The sequence below is a fragment of the Monodelphis domestica genome, chromosome 6 (genome assembly GCF_027887165.1).
Source record: "Monodelphis domestica isolate mMonDom1 chromosome 6, mMonDom1.pri, whole genome shotgun sequence".
NCBI classification, from domain to species: domain Eukaryota; kingdom Metazoa; phylum Chordata; class Mammalia; order Didelphimorphia; family Didelphidae; genus Monodelphis; species Monodelphis domestica.
Window position 1 is genome coordinate 303,923,243 of NC_077232.1, and position 19,752 is coordinate 303,942,994.

The window sequence follows — 19,752 nt, forward strand, 5'->3', positions numbered from 1 at the left end:
CCCCAAGAGAGGATAAGCTCCCTCAGGCAGAGAAGGTTTTGCTCTTGCTCTACAGCTCTGGGACTCGGCACGCTTCCTCTCACGCTTGCCCTTTGGTGGTTTCAGTGTCTGCATCCCATTTGGGGATTTCCTGGCACCGAAGGAGAAGTGGCTGGCCATTGCCTTCTTCAGCTCATTTGACAGATGAGGAAACCAAGGCCAATGGGGCTGAGTGACCGGCCCAGGGTGACTTGACTACTAAGTATCCAAGGCCAGATTTGGCCTCTGGTCTTCCTGACTCCCAGCCCCGCCACCAGGCCACCTGAGCCTGCCTCCTCGTGCCTAATAAATGGCTGCTGACCGATCAGTTCTTACTTTGGGCTCCGGTGTGCCTCGGAGAGAGTTGGGGGACTGGGCCTTAAGTCCCGTTTTCTGCTGTGGCAGGCACTTCCTTTCCGTAGTCTTCCTTCTGGTCTGGAACGGATTGGGGGGGGGATGTCCAGCAAGAGTATTTGACCGCATGCCCACACTTTCCTTCCTCGTCGTTCTCCCTTTTGGGTGCAGAGGCAGTGCTGGGGAGGCTCTGAATTTTCATTTCTAAATCTAGCTCTTCAGGTGCCGGAAACGTAGCCGACCGAGTTTTGGCCCAACTCTTGACGGAAATGGACGGGATCGAGCAGCTCAAAGACGTCGTCGTTCTGGCAGCTACCAATCGGCCAGATAAGATTGACAAGGTAGGGGAGCCTGTCCTGCGGGGGAGCCGGGTTCAGGGACTTCCTGACGGCACCGAAGGGTGGAGGCCTGGGAAAGGGAAGGGGGAATCCCCTCCTTTGGTCTGCTCCTAGAGGGATGCACATTGGATGAAAGGGCTTGCCAGCGCCTTTTAACGTCACTTCTCGGGTTTTTTCATTGGCAACGAACTCTTTTCATCTGTTGTTGCCAGTTTCTTCTGTTTCACGACAACGTATTGTAATGCGTTTGCCCATGTGCTCTGGAGACTTGGGGTGTCTTTATTTTAAAAGAGAGGCTGAATTGTACGGCAACTAGAGCCCTCTGGTTGGAGTCCGCAACTCTGAAGCAGGTGGTGCAGCGGTTAGGGGGCTGGTCTGGAATCAGGAAGACTCGAATTCAAATCCTGACATTAGAAAGGCCGGGGAGTGCCACAGTGGTTGGAGCGGGGGCCCGGAGTCAGGAAGACCAGACTCGCTTCCCGGCGGCTTGACTGAACGAGCCCCTTCACCACTGTCTGCCTTCGTGTCTTCATCTGTAACATGGAATCATTACGTCTCTCCCTGGGTTGTCGCCAGAACTAAGTGAGCTCGTATCGGCACTTTGCCAGCCCTAAGGCACTTTATCAGCGTTCACTGGCGTCATTGTTATTGCGGTTTGATCTATAGCATCCATAATGGGCGCTTATCCCTTTAGCTCTCAGTCACCTTGGCTAGCTCGGCGACCCTGGGCACGTCTTGTCTCTCCGAGGAGCCCTAGGGAAGGCGCCTTCCAAAGCTATTCATGCTGGTGGCGAGGATGCTGCTGCCGGGGTTACAGCGCCGGACATCCGTTATCCCGCTGGCTCCCGTGCTGTGAGCATCCCAGGACAGAGGAGGACGCTGAGAGTTACGGTTCGTCCGGAGTCACGTAACTCCAGAGGAAGAGCCCGCGTCCGGGTTCAGGCTTTCCCCGTGTCCGGCCCACGTCTAACAGCTTCTCTTGCATGAAGCCCAATTCCCGCTGGGGCGTGCCCTGCGGCCATCCTTCCAGCCGGGTGCCGCGGCACGTCCAGGAGGGCCCTTGGGCTTTCCCCTTATGCCCCCGCCTTCTGTCTTAGTAGTAATTCTAAGGCAAGAGCAGGGAGGATGAGGCGGGGGGCCAAGTGACTCCCCCAGGTCCCCCAGCGAGGAAGGGTGTGGAGCTCCATTTGAACCCAGGACCTCTCCTCTCCAGGCCAGCTGCCCTTCCCCTCACGCTTTTCCTGGTTCTTTGGCTTCCTTCCCAGCGGCGTCTCTGGGAAGGCGTCTTGTGCCCGTATTTGAGTTCTCTTGGGTCTGGGTGGTTTCGTTTTAGAGGGGCCTTGCGTACACCCGCTGCTCCCCGCCTGCTTGTTGGCCCTCCGCTTTTAGGGTGGGCCCGGCCTTGGGCCCTAGAAGGACTCGAGTGGGGGAGGAGCCCGCCCGGCCTGGCCTGAACAAAGCCACCCTCCCCTTTGAGTGAGGGTGGGGAGGTGCCTCGGCCGGCGCCCCGGCCAGTGATTGGCGGAGCTCTGGCCTCGCGAGCAGCGCAGCCTGTGGCCCTCAGCCGTGGCTCTGGGGCGGGCCTCTGCTGGGGGATGGGGCTCCCTTCTTCTGTCTACCTGTAAAACGGGACGAGGTCCCCCTGAGGGGACCCGAAGAGCATCAGGAGGCGGGGTGGACGGGAGGGAGGAAGACGGAGACGGGGCGGTCAGAGGGAAAGGGGAGCTTCTCGGCTCTCTGGGGATCCTTTGTCTGGGAGCTGAAGGACAGACCCCCCCCCCCCAGGGGAGTCCGTGCTCAGGGAGGGGGCTGGGCACCATCCCGGCTACCTTAGGGCCTGGCTCTCCGACCGGGAGGCCAGCTCCTCCTCAGCCCAGACCGCGCCTGCCCGCTGTTGGGGTCCGCCGCTGGCTCCCTGCCCCCTTCCCCATCTCTCTTGGTAAGGAGCCTGGGGTGCCCCCTTTGTTCCGTCTCGCCACGAGGTGGCAGCCGAGCACCTGCCATGTGGCTTCTGGTGCTAGTTCTCCCTCTCAGAGAGGAGGAGAAGCGGAGAAAGGCAGTGTGGGCCTCTGGGCCCTGCGGGGGAGCCGCCGGGGGGGGGGGGAGCCCTCGAACGTGCGGGAGGGAAGTAGAGCAGCTGAGGCGCCGGAGCCCGAACCCCTGGCCTGGGGCCTGGGCCAGCCAAGGCTGTCGGCCTCCCCGTCTGCTCGGCTGTCAGGTGGGCTCGAGGCTCTAGCGAGGACCATTTTAGAGGCCAGCAAAGGCCTTGGGAAGCCCAGGCCGGCCTCCTTCCACTGTCCGGGCAGAGCCCCGGCCTGAGCGCACGCAGGAAGCCGAGCGGCTTGTGCCTCCCCCCAGGGCTTGCTTTCTGCAGGGTCCTGGCAGCGCTTTCGCCGGGCGCACCGGCGGCTGCAGTGCGGGAGCTGGCATGTGCAGAGCGTCCTCTCTCCAGGCCTGTGACACCTCTTGCCCTGCTGCCTTCACTAAATGACGGGATTAAGCAGATGTGGCTTTTCTTTTTAGAAAAGCTCATTGATGCTGAGTTTCCGATTCTCTCCCTCCTTGGAGCTCCTCCTGCACCCATTTAGAAGACAGGAAATGGGAGACTTCCACCCGGGAAGCCACGGAAAACATTGCCACATGAATCAATCCCTCCATAACGGTCCATTAAGCGCCGTCTGTGTGCCACGCACTGTGCTCAAGGGGTTAGCCATATTCCAGGAGGGAATCTTTTTCATGGCTTATCCGGAGTTGGGAGGGTCTTTGGAGACCCTTGATTCGACCCCCTCCCTGCTATGGATAGGGAAATGGAGGCACCCAGAGATAGACGCGACTTGTCCCAGGTCAGAGCTAGGAAGAAGGCAGAATTTGATTTCACGGCTTCTGCTGATGCCAAGCCAAGCATTCCGGTTCATTGAGTCAGGACTCTCCGTCTTAGCCGTACACGGGATCCTAGGTACACCCTTCGTTTGCGCTTGGCTCCATCAGCTCACAGGTTTTCAAACACGTTTTGATCACAGCTTTCTTGTCAGTCACCCTCCCTCACAGGCCCGCCTCACCCGGGGCTGTGGCTGGCACCAGGGCCCTGGGCTCCCACGGCCTTTCTCTGTGACTCTTGGCACAGCCCCTTCCGTGCTGCTGGGGGATGGGGCGCGGCGTGCAGAGCTCGGGTAGAGGGCGAGAGCGCCGGCCGCAGCCACGTTTTACGGTCCCCTTTCTGGCCGGATGAGGCCCGAGTGGAGACAGGCGGTGCTCCTGGTAACATTAATGCTGATGGCCGCTGCTTACAGACTGCTGCTGCAGCCAGTCCTGACCGGAGGGCTGGGAGCCAGGAGCCACTCTCGTCCCATTTTGCAGAGAAGGAAGCAGGCTGAGAACCATGAGGCGACTTACTCAGGCACGCAGATGGTAAATTACCTGAGGCAGTATTTGAACTCGGGACTTCCGACTCCCAACTATTCACTGATCCCTCCTCAGAGTCCTCTTCCCAGTCACAGATTCTTTTTTATGTACCTTTTGTTTTATTGTTGCTCGAATGGATCAACTCTGAATTGCAACGACACGGACACGCTTGCCACTTGCAGGGCATAGCTCGTCACCTGACACTCATAAGTCTTGGGGTCTTCATGTGAATTTTGAGTATATTATTTGTACCAGTGCACAAGAGAGGCAAAGGCTGTAGAATATTGAATACTGTACCTAGATCGAAATAACTGACCTCTTATTCACCGCACAACATTGGGCAAATCGGTCAACTCCCCTGAGACTCAGGACTTTCTATTTTTTTAAGTTCATTTATTTATTTAGTTAATTTAGAAGACTTTTCCATGGTTACATGATTCATGTTCTTTCCCTCCCTTCCTCCCACCCCCTCTCGTGGCCGAGGCCCGGTTCTGCTGGGTTTTACATGTGTCATTGATCAAGACCCATTTCCATTTATTAACATTTACACCAGGGCGATCCTGTCGAGGCTACATCCCTAATCCTGTCCCCTTCGACCCACGTGATCAAGCAGTCGTTTTTCTTCCGTGTTTCTGCTCCCACAGTTCTTGCTCTGGATGTGGAGAGCGTCTTTCTCATAAGTCCCTCAGACCGGTCGTAGATTCTTGAAAGTCTCATTAGCAGTCAGAGCTCTGTAACACAGTTGTGCATTTGGGCTTCTCCAAAATGGATCATTCGAGGCAAAAGGGAAAGGAGACAGCAGAGGGCAAGACAGAAAGATAGTGTTGTGGAGACCATCACCGTGAACCTGGACAGACTCAGAGAGAGTGGAGGGCAGAAGGGCTGTGTGCCAGGGTCTGTGGGGTCCCAGAGAGTCAGATGCCACTAAGAGATGAACAGCAACAAAAAATGGATCCACACGCCAAGTGAGGAATGGAGAAGTGACAGGCAATTGGTGTCTTGGGCTGAGGGGAGACAGAGACAGAGAGAGGGGGGAGAGACGGAGAGAAAGAAAGGGAGGCAGAGACAGAGGGGAGAGACCGAGAGAAAGGGAGACAGAGACAGGAAAAGAGAAAGACAGAGAGAGGGGGAGGGAGAAAGGGGGGGAGGGAAAGGGGTTGGTTATATAGATTGGGGAACCACCTTCATGGAGGTGATAAATGAACCCATGGCAGCTGATAAGCAAGCAAAGGAACTAAGGAGGAAAAGTTCTGACTTTTGTGTCCCAGACCCTTTGGTGAAGCATGTGGAAGATACTTTCTCTGAATAATAATTCTAAATAATTAAAGGAAATACAGGATTTTAAGGGTGATAAATATAAGGAAAATATTCAGCGTCTGTGTCTTGCCAAAGATCCACAAGAAGAAGATATCCAAATTTCAGATGCCAAGTCTAGTCTCCCCTGACCTGAGGTGAGTTAGGGCTATTTTAGGGGTCAGTTGGAAATAAGTGAAAAGGAGAATGAATTGACTCCCCCTCCAGATAAGTGATTTTGTGATCCAATTATGCGCTAGTCCATAGGAAGAGAGAAAGATAAACACAGAGGACAGCCTAACAAGATTCATTCCGGCGTCATTTTGCAGTTGGGAGAGATTCAGGAGGTTGGGGGCTCCCTGAGAAGCTTGGAAGCCACGAGGTAATGAGCAATGGCTATTCCTAGGTGCTCAGGGAGCCGACAGCACCAAGAAGCACCCATCTCCGATCTGGCTGGGTCTTCAAGGTTTAGTGTTGTCATTCCCAGGTTTAGAGTCAGGACTGTGTAGACGGCGTGGCGGAGGCCCATCCTGCTGCCTTACTTCTACCCCAGATTCAGGAATCTCTTACCTTTGGACACGAGGGAGCTACCAACTCACCCCCCAACCACTCACTCTGCTTATTGCGCTTAAGTTTGACATTAGAGCATCACAGTTCTTTCCGGAGAAAGCATTTCGCCGGTTTAGAGGCAGAAAGCCAAGCAGCGGAGGTGCCTAGATGGAGCAAGCCAGACTGTGTGAACTCTAGCAGAGCCTTGTCCTACGCTTTTATCGCTGCCTAAGCTTGACTCTCGACAGGGGTTAGCCTTGAGATACGCTCCTCTGACCACACAGGCTTTGGTGTAAGGGCTTCTCTTGTCTGAGCACGGGCCTAGAGTCGAGGCTAGCCCAGACCTCAGGAGCTCCCAGGCACAGTCCGTTCTCCAGGAAGCAATCTCTGTTCCTCTTTTTTCCCTGAGAGAGATGGCCCTTGCAGCTACTAACTAACAGCAGTGCCCATGTACATGGAAGAGCCGCTGGGGGGGTTCAGAGATTCCTCTTGGGGCAGAAGACCTAATCCAGTCCCTCATTGGGATCTATGGGGCTTCGAGGGATTTCTTTTTGCCTCTGTTCTTAGCTTGGGAAGGTATTGATGGAAGTATCCCTTAGTTTGGATAGCAGGACAAGATGGTGCTGGCCACGCTTGAATCTGTAGTGAGAGATAAGAGTGCTCCAGAGAAATGCCTTTTCCTCCTTTCCCCTATCCCTCATCTCCTCGTTCCTCTTGCCCTTCTTGCTTCTTCCCCTTTCCGCAGGCCTCCAATTTGAGCAGAAAAGCCCCAGGTGGCTTCCCTTTGAGGAATGGAACCATTTGGAGAGCATCCTTCCGGCCTGGCGGCCTTCTTGTGTCAGTCAGATCACTAGCTCTGTAAGCTCCCTAAAAAGGCAGAGAAGGGATTCGACACAGAGCCCTGCACACTTGAAACACTGGTGAATGGAGAATCCCAAAGAAATGGCACTACAAAGAGAAAACGGGTTTGGGTCAGCCTTGGAGCTAGATGAATAAGAACACCCAAGCGATCCTTGTGTGTAGAGGACTTGGAGACAGCTGAGAGTTCCCATCAGGTCCCAGATTACTGCAGGGAATTCTTCCCCTTAGCTGATGAAATAGCGCCCTTAGGTAAAGACACACTTCAATTCTGTTCTTCCCAGAGAATCCTGGGAATGTCATGGCTATGAGCAAGCCACCAGGACATGCATCAAGCTGACTCTTTTACAGGTGGCAATGAATAGCATTTACACATGAGGAAACTGAGGCACAATCTTTCATTGAAGCTGCCCTTGAAATCAGCTGAAGATATGATAAAAATAATGATAGCTAGTATTAATATAATGCGTTGTACGTTCATGTGTGTGTCTATCTTATTTGATCGTCACAGTAACCCTGCTGTAATTATCTCCACTTTATAATGACATAACCTGGAAGGTTTCTCTTCACCTCAGGCTGGAGACTTTTCTTCCTGCCATACAAGAAATATTCTGGGCAGAAGTATACAAATTCCTTGGGCTTTTGTAAGGTGAAACACTTAGGACAGCTGTTCCTGTTTCCCTGGAACGTGAAGTCATCGTATTGTTCCCAGGATTCTCTTTGGAGACCATTTCCTCTGTTTACGGGCTCCACCAACCCCGAAATGGGAGGCTAAGACTGCTCTCTGCCCTGTAAACAAACACACAAACAAAAGCTATGTCAGCCTGGCTGTCCAGATGGAACAGCTCCCGGATTCCTGATTAGAACAGACAGAATGTTTTAGTGGGTTACTGAGGGAAGTCGGAGGATCCCTCTTCCTAAAGAACTCTAGACAACCGTGCCCTGTGCAGTGCAGTAGATAATCTTTCCAGATCTCTTCTGGTCACATCATTCAGTCCTCCAGGTCCAGGCCAGAGCTCTTAAGGCGGTGTCTAAAATGTAGGATGTTCTTCAATATATCCCGGAAAGAAAAGAAAGACATTTTGTTGATGCCATTTGTCGTTGGGTCACAGTTTTTTTTCTGGAAAAATGTCACCCCTACTCACAGCTCCAGAATGGACCTTCTTATTCTGTGAGATTATTGAATACTAATAGAAAAGCGTCTGCAGTAATGACTTCATGTGGCACAGGGTCCATCAGTCTGCCTCGCGATGGCCCTTTCATTTTCTCTAGGATCACAGCTGACTTTTTGATGACTCGGAGTTTGGCTTCCTTTTGGCAATTTAAAAAATTAACATTGTCGTAGCCAGTTATAGCGTTCTTTGAGTCCAATATGTCACCCTGCCCTTGGTTCGCACCGATCCTCCCACATCTCTGAATTGCCTGTATTCACAATGATTTTTTTTAACCCTTACCTTCTGTCTTAGAACCAAAACTGTGAGGGTTCAGCAGTCAGGCTTCAAAGACTTGCCCAGGGCCCCACAGGTGTGGTTTTCTCTCTTCAGTGAACATTTGCCTAACTGTTTACCAAGTTTAGGATCTAGGGATGCAAAGATGCCGTGCAAAGAACACAGACTCTTGAGTCACAGGAACTGCTTTCTACTCATATGACCTCAAGGATACTTCTTTGAAGCTGCCCGAGGCCTCAGTTTCCTCAGCTGTAATTGAGGAGGCTGGACTAGTGTTCTTTCAGCTCCAAATGTGGCAATCCAGATCTAAAGTGGCAAACCTGCCCTCAAGGAGTTTATATTCTCCAGGGAAATACAGGGCTTGCCTAAAACAGAATTTGTTTCCCTAAGCAGAGAAAGCCCATCGTCTGTTTGGGGAATAGTTCTTCCCCCTGGTTTCATTCCCTTCTCCACCCTCCTTCCTAGTGATGGCAGAATGACTTTTTGCTCATCGTAGAAGAAGCGTTTTTCTTATTTTGAACTCAGCCCATTCCTGACTTTACTCATGGCCCCCACGCACAGTTCCATGTGCTGCTTCCCTTATGTCAGCTTCCTGAGGGCAGAGAGGGGGCCTTGTTTTGATGCCCCTCTCCCTAGTGCATGGCATATAGTAAGTGCCATATAATACTGCCGTTCCTGGTAAAGATTATTCTATAGTAATCAGGTATTATATAATAACATAATGATCCCATTTTGCAATAATATGATTCTGTATAATAATACAGGAATAGGGCACAATGGATGGAACGGAGTCAGGGATACTCATCTTCTTGAATTCACATCTGGTCTTAGACCTTCACTACACTGTGTGACCCTGGGCAAATCACTTAACTCTGTTTGCCTCCATTTCCTCCTCTGTAAAACAGTCTGAAGAAGGAAATGGCCAACCACTCCGGTATCTCTGCCAGGAAATCCCCCAAGGGGGTCCCCAAGAGTCAGACACAACCAAAGCAACGGAACAACCACCATTATTATTATTAATAATAATAATAAATGCTTTTTTATAAATTCACTGTTTGTGCATAAATATGTGTATGAATGTAGGTACAGAAATCATAGCAGAGTGAAGAACAAATATATTTTTGCAATCAGGAGAAACCTGGGTTTAGATCCTGCCTCATTAGCTAAGTGAGCATAATAGGAGGAAATAATAAAATAATCCTTACAGTTTCTATTTCATCATGTGATTGTGAGAATCAAATTAGATAAAAGTCCGTAAGATGCTTTGTTGGTACTGAAAAAAATATCATTCCTATTTTCCAAATGTGGAAGAAGAAAGGTCCATTGCACATTCTCACCCAACGCGTGATGGCCAAGGCTGGGATTCCAAGCTCTGGCCCTTGGCTACCAGCCCAGGACTCTTTCTGCCTTACAAATGTATGGCGCCATATAAATATAAGGACTGTATTACAGTGGTTCTCCAAATGTGGTCTATGGACCCCTGGGGCTCCCCCGATCCCCACAAGGTGCAGCAAAGTCAGAACTGTTTTTATGATCATTCTAATCCGGTTTCCTTTCTAATACGGTAAATATTAGTTGGTAGAAGCTTTGTAGGAGGGGGCCGTCACGATCCTTAGCAATTTCAAAGAGAATAAAGAGTTCCTGAAACAAAACCAGTTTGAGAACTGCTTCTATATATAGGCCAGTTTTGCCATGGCTCATGTAGTTTGCTCCAGATGTCTTCATGTGCACGCCATGACCTCCAAGGCTTATTATGGCTCATGTTTACACATGCTGATAGCAACACCTTCAGGACCATCATCTTTGATTACAGAAGGAAATGGTCCTTGATTATAATTATACATAGATTTGTTTAGGACTCGTTTGGAAAAACATGAAGCCCCAAAGCAGATGGAGCCATCTCTTGGGGCCCAGGCAGATGGATACACTCGAGGCTAAGAAGGGTTGTGTCGAGGGTTTTCCAAGTATATTACAAACATTAATCTAACTATCATTCTTTTCTGGAATAGTTAGCAAAACCAATTTAAGGAGGAAATTGAGACCATCTGGCAAGAAATCCCTACTGTACCCCCATCTTCTCCGAGATGTATCATTCTTCCTAAATCTCTCCGATTATTTCTTTTTCTAGAGGAAGAAGTTCTAGACAGAACTCACAGGTTGACTTCCTTCTGGTCCTCCTCCCTTGCCTTGCCCCATCTAGCATCTCTAGTCTCCATTCTGGGTGCTTCCTTGTCACCGTGCTGGGTGTGAATGAAATGCCTCTACAGGACTCCTCAAGGACACCTTTCCCAGGTTTCTTATTCCTTTCATGGATAGACGTCAGCAAAGACACGGCCAGCACCAGTTGTGTCAAACTTGGGACCCGCTCCCAGTTGAGAACTATTTAAGAAAATAAATAAAACTGCAACACAACATAGAGAACATTAAATTTTGGCTTTCCACGTCAACGTGGGAGAGCAAGGGTCCCTTTCTTTGTATTTGAGTTTGACACACCCCTGGGCCATGTCACAGCTTTTCCCTTCTTCATCCCCATTTCCCTAACCTCCCTTCATTTGGACCTCCATTGCTCTGCCAGAACCAGACTCATGAAGGTCACCAAGAATGAGCTCCCTAAATCCACGGAAGCTTTTCCTTGGCCTTTTTGTAGCAGTGACCTTTGGCTAGTCTCTCCTCGAGATTCTGGCCTTCCTTTCTTCCCTTTCCCAATTCTTCATTTCATTCAAATGATAACTAGGCTTCTATGTTGGGTTAGACTCTGGAGATACAAAGTTAACAGCCACACTGGACCTGCCCTGCTTGCATTTTAGCATGGGATAATAGCAGCCACCTTTCATATAGCACTTTAAAGATTTGCAAGTGCTTTTGACCTGTACTACAACTCTCAGAGGTACATTTCTGTTATTCACGTTTTCTAGGTGATGAAATCAAGTCCGGGAGAGGTTCAGTGATTTTCCCAGTCACAAAGCTAATCACTTTTTGAGGCAGGATCCAAATTTAGGGCTTCCTGAAAGTCCACTGTGGCTACCGGCCCTTTCTTGACCGTGGACCATTTCTATTGTTGTCTGCACGTTTCTTGAGGCCATAAATCATGTCTTCAACGTTTCAAATGCTGCGAGTGCCCATAGCCCCAAAGGATTCGGTAGCCTCCAAGTGTTCAATAAATAGAGGCGAAGCATTTGAATTTCTGGCCTCTAGGACTGCTGGTTCCAGAATGAATCTCACAGGACCATGAGACATGGGGTGTAGCCAGGGGTCTTTGGGGGCACCGGCATGGGTTGGCTGTGGCCGCTGTGCCAATTTCAGAGCAGCAGGGGTAGTCAAAGCAAAGTGCCATCTTGTCCCCTCTTAGGAAGCCTCCTGACTTTCATTAGCTAAGGAGTAACTCCATAGCCGATCGATGGGCTTGTCAAGTCAGAGAAAACGGTGTAGGAGCTCCTACTTTGTCTTAATTTTTATTTTGTTACATTTGTTGTGTTTGTTAATTTTTAAAAATCATGATTAGTTTCTGGAATATGAATGCCCTGAACATTCCTTTCCATGATTTTAATTTCTGATAGGAGTGAAGACTGGACAGGGGGTTCATCAGTCCAAGATGCTCCCAGTGTGGAAATTCCCTCTAAGAATGCAGATTAGCAAAATCTCTGTACTTACTAGTTTTGATCTTGACTTGTGATTGTGGTCTCACAGCTCACATGTTGTAGGCAAAGCTTAAGCCCGAGCTTCCCTGACCTGAGGGAAACAACAAGTGGGTGTAATGAATAGAAGACTCAAGTTCAGATACCTCCTGGCTGTGAGACCCTGAACAAGTCACTTGACTTTTGTTTCAGGGTCCTCTTTTGTAAAATGGAAATAATAATAGTAACGCCTACCTCCCAGAGTTGTTGTGAGGATAAAAAATAGATTTTTTTTAATGTGTAGTTTTGTTTATTTTTAAATTTTATTTTTTTAATCTATAGTGTTTATTTTTGTAAGTAAACAGAACCCCAAAACAAACCCAAATAAGCAAGTGATAAATCGGCTGCTTTCATCTGCACCGACTCCCAGAGTTCTTCCTCTGGAGATGGAGAGCATTCTTTGTCAGAAGGCCTTCCGAAATGTCCTGGATCATTGCACTGCTGAGAGTAGCCAAGTCTGTCACATTTGATTGCTCCACACCTTATGCAACGTTTCCCTGTTCTGCTTATTTCACTCTGCATCAGTCCATGAAAGTCTTTCCAGCTAAAAGAGAGATTTATAAAGTGACTTGCGAACCTTTTAGAAAGTGTTAGCTATTATTATTATTATTTTTTTATAATTATGGGATCTTACTTGGGTATTATGCCTGCTACCCAGATGTAGTTTGCTTATTCAGGTGAATTTTACTTTTCTAAGCTATTCATTTTGTAGACTACATTAATAGCCTTTCTTTGGGGGTGCCATGGAAAGTGGGGCGCGGTCTGTGATTTCTTTTCTTCCCTGCCCTGGTGGGTGTGCTCCTTCTCCTAACCCCTGATTGGAGAGTTCCCTGGATCCCCTGAGGAACTTGCCCAGAATCCCCCAGCCAGGATGAATGGAGGCAGGCCTTGAACCCAGGTCTGGTACTCCACCCTTTCAGTTATTTGTGTGGGGAGAGCAGTGCCCTGTCTGAGTCACAGGGTGACGGCAGAACACTAGGACACAAAGTGCCGGGTTTGTGCCCTTCTTTCATTCTCACCGTGATGCTTTCCTGTATCTCTGACCTGCCAGACTCCTGACGCACTCTTGTTGTGACTTCCCCGCGGCAGGCTGGCTCGGGAGTGTGGTGCTTTTCCTGTTTCTGTACGGAATAATGGATGGATTTTCTCCCCAGTGGGACGGCTGGTGTGTGCACCCATCTACATCCCGCCGGTCCCTCCCACAGCTGTGGTCCTTCTCCGGGAGGTGAGCACAAGAGCGCAATTTACACGAAACAGTATTGAACCCGTCGCCGTCCTTCCTGTTTGGTGCCTCCAACAAGGGGGTGCTGCAGACCTGCCTGCGTACAGAGCTGGCTGCTATCCTTGACAAGTAGCTTCATGCAGAGAGCCAGCTCCATGCTGGAATGCAGCTGGAGAAGGAAATCTGTTTGTGTCTCAGATACAGGCTCCTTCCACCCTGAGTTTGTTTTTTCCCCCCTATGAGTCACTGTGTTCCCTAAGCCGAGAGAGAGAGAAAGATCAGGGTGTTGAAGAGAAGGCAGCCGCATCTGGACGCCCAGGGGAAAACTCTGGGAAGAATGCCACCGTTTAGGAAATAGCATGCTCTTTGGGAAGCCTGGCCTTGGTCCTCATCGCCAGCTCCTTCCCAGCTCACGGAGATGGAGCAGCACTCCTTCCCCCCTAAAATTTGTATCCCCCAATCTTTGTATGGGAAAAGACGTTCAATGACCTCTTCTATAAAGTGCTGGTGGTGATCCCTATTTGACAACAAGTAACAAAGAAGGGAATGTTTCTAGGAGTTTGGAAGCCTTGAAGGGTCATGTCGACATCCCCTCTCATTATCATCATTGCTCTTAAGAAATGGATGGCTATATGGATGGGAGAGAGACTGGGGAACCCAGAGAGCTGTAATCCTCTCCCTGTGGTTATGGAGAAAGGCCCTTACTGTAAACATCCTCTTTTCTCCCCACTTGTTCTAGGCTAGTGTCAGTCCTTGAGGAGTCTGGGTAAAGCTATTCTGATCTCCCTGCCAGGTGCTGAGTTTCCTCTGAAGTTACTTGCGATCGCTCTCCATACATAGCTGTTTGGATTGCTTTTTCCTTGGACTTCTCTGTGGTTCTGCTGGTCACCAGGCAACCCCAGGCATTATTGATTAGTGTTTGAAGGGAAAAGAAAGCGCATGAAGAGCCCATAGTATGCGTAGGGATGCCTGACTCTCCTCATTTCATTCTTTTGGTGGCGTCCCTCGGATATTAGATCAGAGAATGCCATTGACATAGGAGCTCTGGTTTTTATTTTTTGAGAAAATGTAATGAAATCCCTGTGGAAAAATTTGAGGAATTCATTCTTGATGAGAGTGTTGCTAGGTGGGTTAGGGAAATGGTTGACTGGTTGGAATTGAGGGAGTATTCCTTGGTCTCAGCTTCCATGGCAATCCGGAGTGGACTAAGGCCTCTCCTTGGCATCCTGCCTTTCAGTGATTTATCAGAGAATTAGATTAATCAATCAGCAGGCATTTACCAAATGCCTTCTGGGCACTGTGTGCTAACACTGAGGTATAAAGGAAAGCCCAAAAAACCTCCTGCCCTCCAGGAGCTTACAGTCTAATGGAGGAAATAGCTTGCAAATCAATGTGTAAGATATACACAGTTGTGGTTTGTTCAGTCATTTTTCAGTTGCATCCATCTTGGCAAAGACACTGGAGTGCCATTTCCCTCTCCAGTGCATTTTACAAACGAGGAAACTAAGACAAATGGTGAAGTTTACAGTTAATAAGTGGCAGTAGATGGAAGGTAATCTCGGAGGTGAAGGTACTGGCGGCTGAGGGACTCTGAAAAACCTCTTGGAGAAGGTAGAGTGTGGCTGGGTTTGTACCCCAAAGAGATAATAAGGAAAAAGACACGTACAAGAATATTCATAGCTGCGCTCTTTGTGGTGGCCAAAAACTGGAAAATGAGGGGATGCCCTTCCATTGGGGAATGGCTGAACAAATTGTGGTATATGTTGGTGATGGAATACTATTGTGCTCAAAGGAATAATAAAGTGGAGGAATTCCATGGAGACTGGAACAACCTCCAGGAAGTGATGCAGAGCGAGAGGAGCAGAACCAGGAGAACATTGTACACAGAGACTGATACACTGTGGCACAATCGAATGTAATGGACTTCTCTACTAGCAGCCATGCAGTGATCCAGGACAATTCTTTTTTTTTTTTAAACCCTTACCTTCCATCTTCGAATCAGTACTGGGTATTGGCTCCAAGGCAGACAAGTGGTAAGGGTGGGCAGTGGGGGTTAAGTGACTTGCCCAGGGTCACACAGCTGGCAAGTGTCTGGATCCAGATTTGAACCCAGGACCTCCTGTCTCTGGGTCTGACTCTGAATCCACGGAGCTACCCAGTTGCCCCTGATTCAGGACGATTCTGAGGGACTTATGAGAAAGAACGCTGTCCACATCCAGAGAAAGAACTGTGGGAGCAGAAACACAGAAGAAAAACATATGATCAACCACGTCATGCCACAGGGATGTGATTAGGGTTTGATGTTAGAGGATCGCTCTACTGCAAATATGAGTCGCATCGAAATAGGTTTTGAACAATGATACCTGTATAACCTAGTAGAACTACTTATTGCCTTTGGGAGGGGAAGGAGGGGGAGCATCATGGATCATGTAACCATGACAAAATATTCCAAATACCAATGTTTTAAAACGTATCATATAAAAAGAAGGTAGAGTGTGAGCCAAGCCTTAAAAGAAGGCAGGGATTCCAAGCGTTAGACTGAGAGCAAAGAGCATTCTGGACTTAAATGGCAGGGGAACAAAGACTTGGAGAGGGGAGATGGAGTTTGTCTGAGAAACCAGAACCTGCCAGTAGGACAGTAGAGCCAGTTAGCTGGCTCACGGGGTTTGTAGAGAGCAAGGGGGACCAGAAAGGAAGGAGAGGACCAGATTGTGAAGAATTGTACTTGCCAAAGGGATTGATGTTTGATCCTGGAAGGTGTAGCATGACCTCATGGATGGTTTATTTATCTAATTTGGGGATGATGGAGGAATAATAATGTTGAGTGCCAAAAATAATATTTGGAGAGTGGAAAGGTGTATGGAAGGAAGCAAGCTAGATGACATTTTAATGGAGATAAATGGAGAGGGCCTCTGCTTGGGCTCAAATAATTGATGTCAGGGAGGGAGAAAATGGCATCGCTCGAACGTAGTTCATGTGGGGCCTCAGGCTTCCATCCCCATGGACAAAAAGCACCCAGTGGATTGTCTTTGTAGTCTGATGCCTAGAAGGACAACTGCTACTGCCGTTGAGGTTAGTAGAAATATATCATCCAGAACACAAGAGTTAATGGTTAGAACAATGGTCCTAGGCTCTCTGCCCAAGCCATTGGGTATCACAGTAGATTAGAGTGCTGGGCCTAGGATCAGAAAGACCTGTGTGCAAATGTGGTCTCAGACACTTCCTACCCGTGTGACTTTGGGCAAGTCACTTAGCCTCTTTCTGCCTCAGTTTCCTTTTCTGTAAAGTAGAGACGATAATAGCCCCTCTCTCCTAGGACGATGAGAGGATCCACTGAGATAATAGTTGTAAAGCACTTAGCACACTATCTGGCTCATTGTAGGTGCTCCGCAAATAGCTGTTTCCTCCCTCCCATCCCCTTTGTGCTCTGGTCTGGATGCCTCACTGGAGGAGATTAGCCAGAAAGCAACTAGAATGCTAGGGAAGCTGGAAATCATGGCAGAAGATCAGATTCTGGAGATGGGAGAACTTAATCAGCGGGAAATGGACACCACCAGGTGAAGCTGGTGGACGTAGGAGCCTCTTGGTGTGTGAAAGATTCCCCAGGAAATAATAAGGCATGGGATTTAGCGCACAGAAGGGACGTTAGCAGGCCCCTCGGCGATCTTGGCCCCATTTTAGCGCCGGACAAGCAGGGAGCTGGTACCTCACTAGCAGCTTGGAGAGAGAGTAGGGGAGAGCTCTGGCAGGGGAGCCTTGCCGCAGGGTGGCTCCGTGTGTACCTGAAGGCCTCCTTCCCAACGCTGCCCATTATTAGAAAGTTTCAGCTTCCGCCAAGCTGCAGTCGGCCTCTTTGCAATTTCCTCCTGGTTGTGCCCTCGGGAACTAAGGAAAATAAGCCTAATCCTCCTCCTCTCCCATGAAAACCCTTCACATAATTTGAAACAGCCACCATGCCTTCCCTCCCCCAGTCTGCCCATTTCCTGGTTAAACATCTGAAGTTCCTCCCACCAATCCTCCCAGGCCAAAGTCCCGTGAGCATCTCGAGCAGCGGCCTTTGACTAGGCTCCAGTGTGTCCCTTTGCTCCCCGCCCTGTGGGTCTAAAAGGCAATAGAAAAATTCTAGTGCGGCGCTCTGACCAGAACTGAGAACAGTGGGACTGTCGCTTCCCTTGTCGCGGACCCACTGGAAAAGGAAATGGCAAACTGCTCTGCTATCCTTGCCAAGAAAACCTCATGGATCGTGGTGGGCTGTGGGGTCATGGAGGTGAAGAGCAACAGCCCACATCTTCTCTTGCTGGGGAATTGGGGATCACCCTTGTGCTTTCTTTTGGGGCTCTCATATCATGACCGTGGGCTGCTTTCCAGGGATTTCTGGCTTGTTCCAGAGCTAGAACGGGTAGCCGTTCTGAAGAATTCATTCTCAATTGTAATCCAAAGGAATCCTTGTCCCCTGCCCTAGTTTTTAGTTCCAGGTCTGCTAGTTTTATAGTCTTTTTTTTTTAACCCTTACCTTCTGTCTCAGAGTCAATACTGCATATTGGTTCCAAGGCAGAAGAGAGGTAAGGGCTAGGCAATAGGGGTCAAGTGACTTGCCCAGGGTCACACAGCTGGGAAGTGTCTGAGGCCAGATTTGAACCTAGGACCTCTTGTCTCTAGGCCTGGCTCTCAATCCACTGAGCTACCCAGCTGCCCCCTCTTAACCCTTTTTTGCATTGTGGACCCCTCGGGATTTTATGGGAAGCCTATGGATCCATTCTCAGAAAGATATTTAAGTGCATAAAAGACATAGGATTACAAAGGAAACCAGTTTTCTACCAAGATGCAGTTAACAAAATAATTTTTAAAACAACTTCACAGGCCTCAGGTTTACTGGCTGACCCTGGCCCCACTCCCATCTATTTTTTTTTTAAACAAGTGGAGAAATCAAGGCACTGAGCAGAGAACACTGACCTAGGAGTCCTTAGCTCATAAATAGCAAAGTTGAGCCTCAAACCTTGATCCTCCATCAATCTAGTTTTCTTTCTGGTTCCTCCCCAAAGAGCAAGGTAGCCTGCTGCTCATTTCCTTCCCACCATCAAGCCTGTACAGCTATAATAACAACAGTGTTATTAAACATTAAACAAGAGTATTCTTAAAATGTTTTAAGTTTTTAAAAAAAATAGCTTATTTAAGAAGTTAGACAATGGCATTATAAAATGCTTTAAGGTTTGCAAAGTACTTTCGAAACATCTCATTTGAACTTCGCAGCAACCCTGAGAAGTAGAGGTGATTATTATTATTTTTTAAGAACTCTTTTTCTGGTTAGGAGGCTGAGGCAAGCAAAGATTAAGTGACTTGCTCAGGATCACACAGCTAGTAAGTGTCTGAACAGGATTTGAAGTCATGCCTTCCTGACTTCAGCTCCCCCTCTCTTATCTTCTGTACCTTCTCCCCCTCTCCCTCTGACCTCCTCGCCCGTGGTCATGGATATTGCCCACGCTCCCATCAGGTCCACAGAAACCTGGAGAGACTTGTGTGAACTCTGCAGGGTAAAGGAGCAGACCACGTGAACAGTAGACATGGTCACGACATGTGACTAACATCAGTAAAAATATTAGAAGATGGCCACACTTGGGGTTGTCATAATGACCATTCTCACTTCTGGAAAAGAGACAATGAAAGACACCTACCTCTCTCTCTCTCTCTCTCTCTCTCTCTCTCTCTCTCTCTCTCTCTCTCTCTCTCTCCCTCTCTCTCTCCCCCTCCCCCCCCCTCTCTCTCCCCCTCTCTTCCTCCCTCTCTCTCCCCCTCTCTTCCTCTCTCTCTCTCCCCCTCTCTTCCTCTCTCTCTCCCCCTCCCTCTCTCTCCCCCTCTCTCTCAATCTCTCGGTCTCTGTCTCTCTCTTTGTGTCTCTTATCTTCTCTCTCCTCTCTTTCTCTCTTTCCCCTTCTTTCTATGTCTCCGTCTCTATCTCTTTAGCCTCTTCTCTCTCTCCCTTTATCCTTCTCTCTGTCTCCTGTCTGTCTCCTCTCTATCTTCTCTTTCCTTCTCTCTCTTCCCTTTGTCTCTTGTCTCTCTTTAACCTTGTCTCTCTCTCCTTCCCTCTCTCTCTCTCTCTCCCCCTCTCCCCCTCTCTCCCTCTCTCTCTCAATCTCTCTGTCTCTGTCTCTCTCTCTTTGTGTCTCTTATCTTCTCTCTCCTCTCTTTCTCTCTTTCCCCTTCTTTCTATGTCTCCGTCTCTATCTCTTTAGCCTCTTCTCTCTCTCCCTTTATCCTTCTCTCTCTGTCTCCTGTCTGTCTCCTCTCTATCTTCTCTTTCCTTCTCTCTCTTCCCTTTGTCTCTTGTCTCTCTTTACCTTGTCTCTCTCTCCCTCCCCTCTGTCCCCGTCAGTCTTTCTCACTGTTTCTCTCGCTCTCTCCTCTCTGGGTCTCTCTGCTGGAGTCAGAGGGTCAATCAGTTTGTCAGCCAATAAGTCTTCATTAAGCCACATGCTGCACAGGTGAAGCTGTCCCCTCGGAGCTGGCCTGTCAGTGCCTGGGGTACAGAGGATGAGGGCAATCTGACAGAGGGACACATTGGTCAGTTATTCAGTCAGCTCTGGCAAAGTCCTCCC

At 49.1% G+C, this 19,752-nt stretch overlaps 1 protein-coding gene and 1 long non-coding RNA gene across 2 annotated transcripts in view; one reads left to right on the plus strand and one right to left on the minus strand.

The window, feature by feature from the left end:
- The window catches only part of AFG2A (AFG2 AAA ATPase homolog A), a gene marked incomplete at its 5' end in the record, with an annotated part of 162,786 nt that overhangs the window by 40,438 nt on the left and 102,596 nt on the right, over positions 1–19,752 (plus strand). Inside the window, one exon of the mRNA XM_056803511.1 lies at positions 587–713. Within this exon, the coding sequence (XP_056659489.1) occupies positions 587–713 (127 nt within the window). The remainder of the gene's footprint in view (positions 1–586; positions 714–19,752) is intronic.
- Positions 11,665–17,742, minus strand: LOC107649264 (uncharacterized). Its single transcript, XR_001622724.2, has 3 exons — positions 15,141–17,742; positions 12,954–13,411; positions 11,665–12,478 (listed from the first exon to the last, which is right to left on the minus strand). It is a non-coding gene; the product is annotated as an uncharacterized LOC107649264 (long non-coding RNA).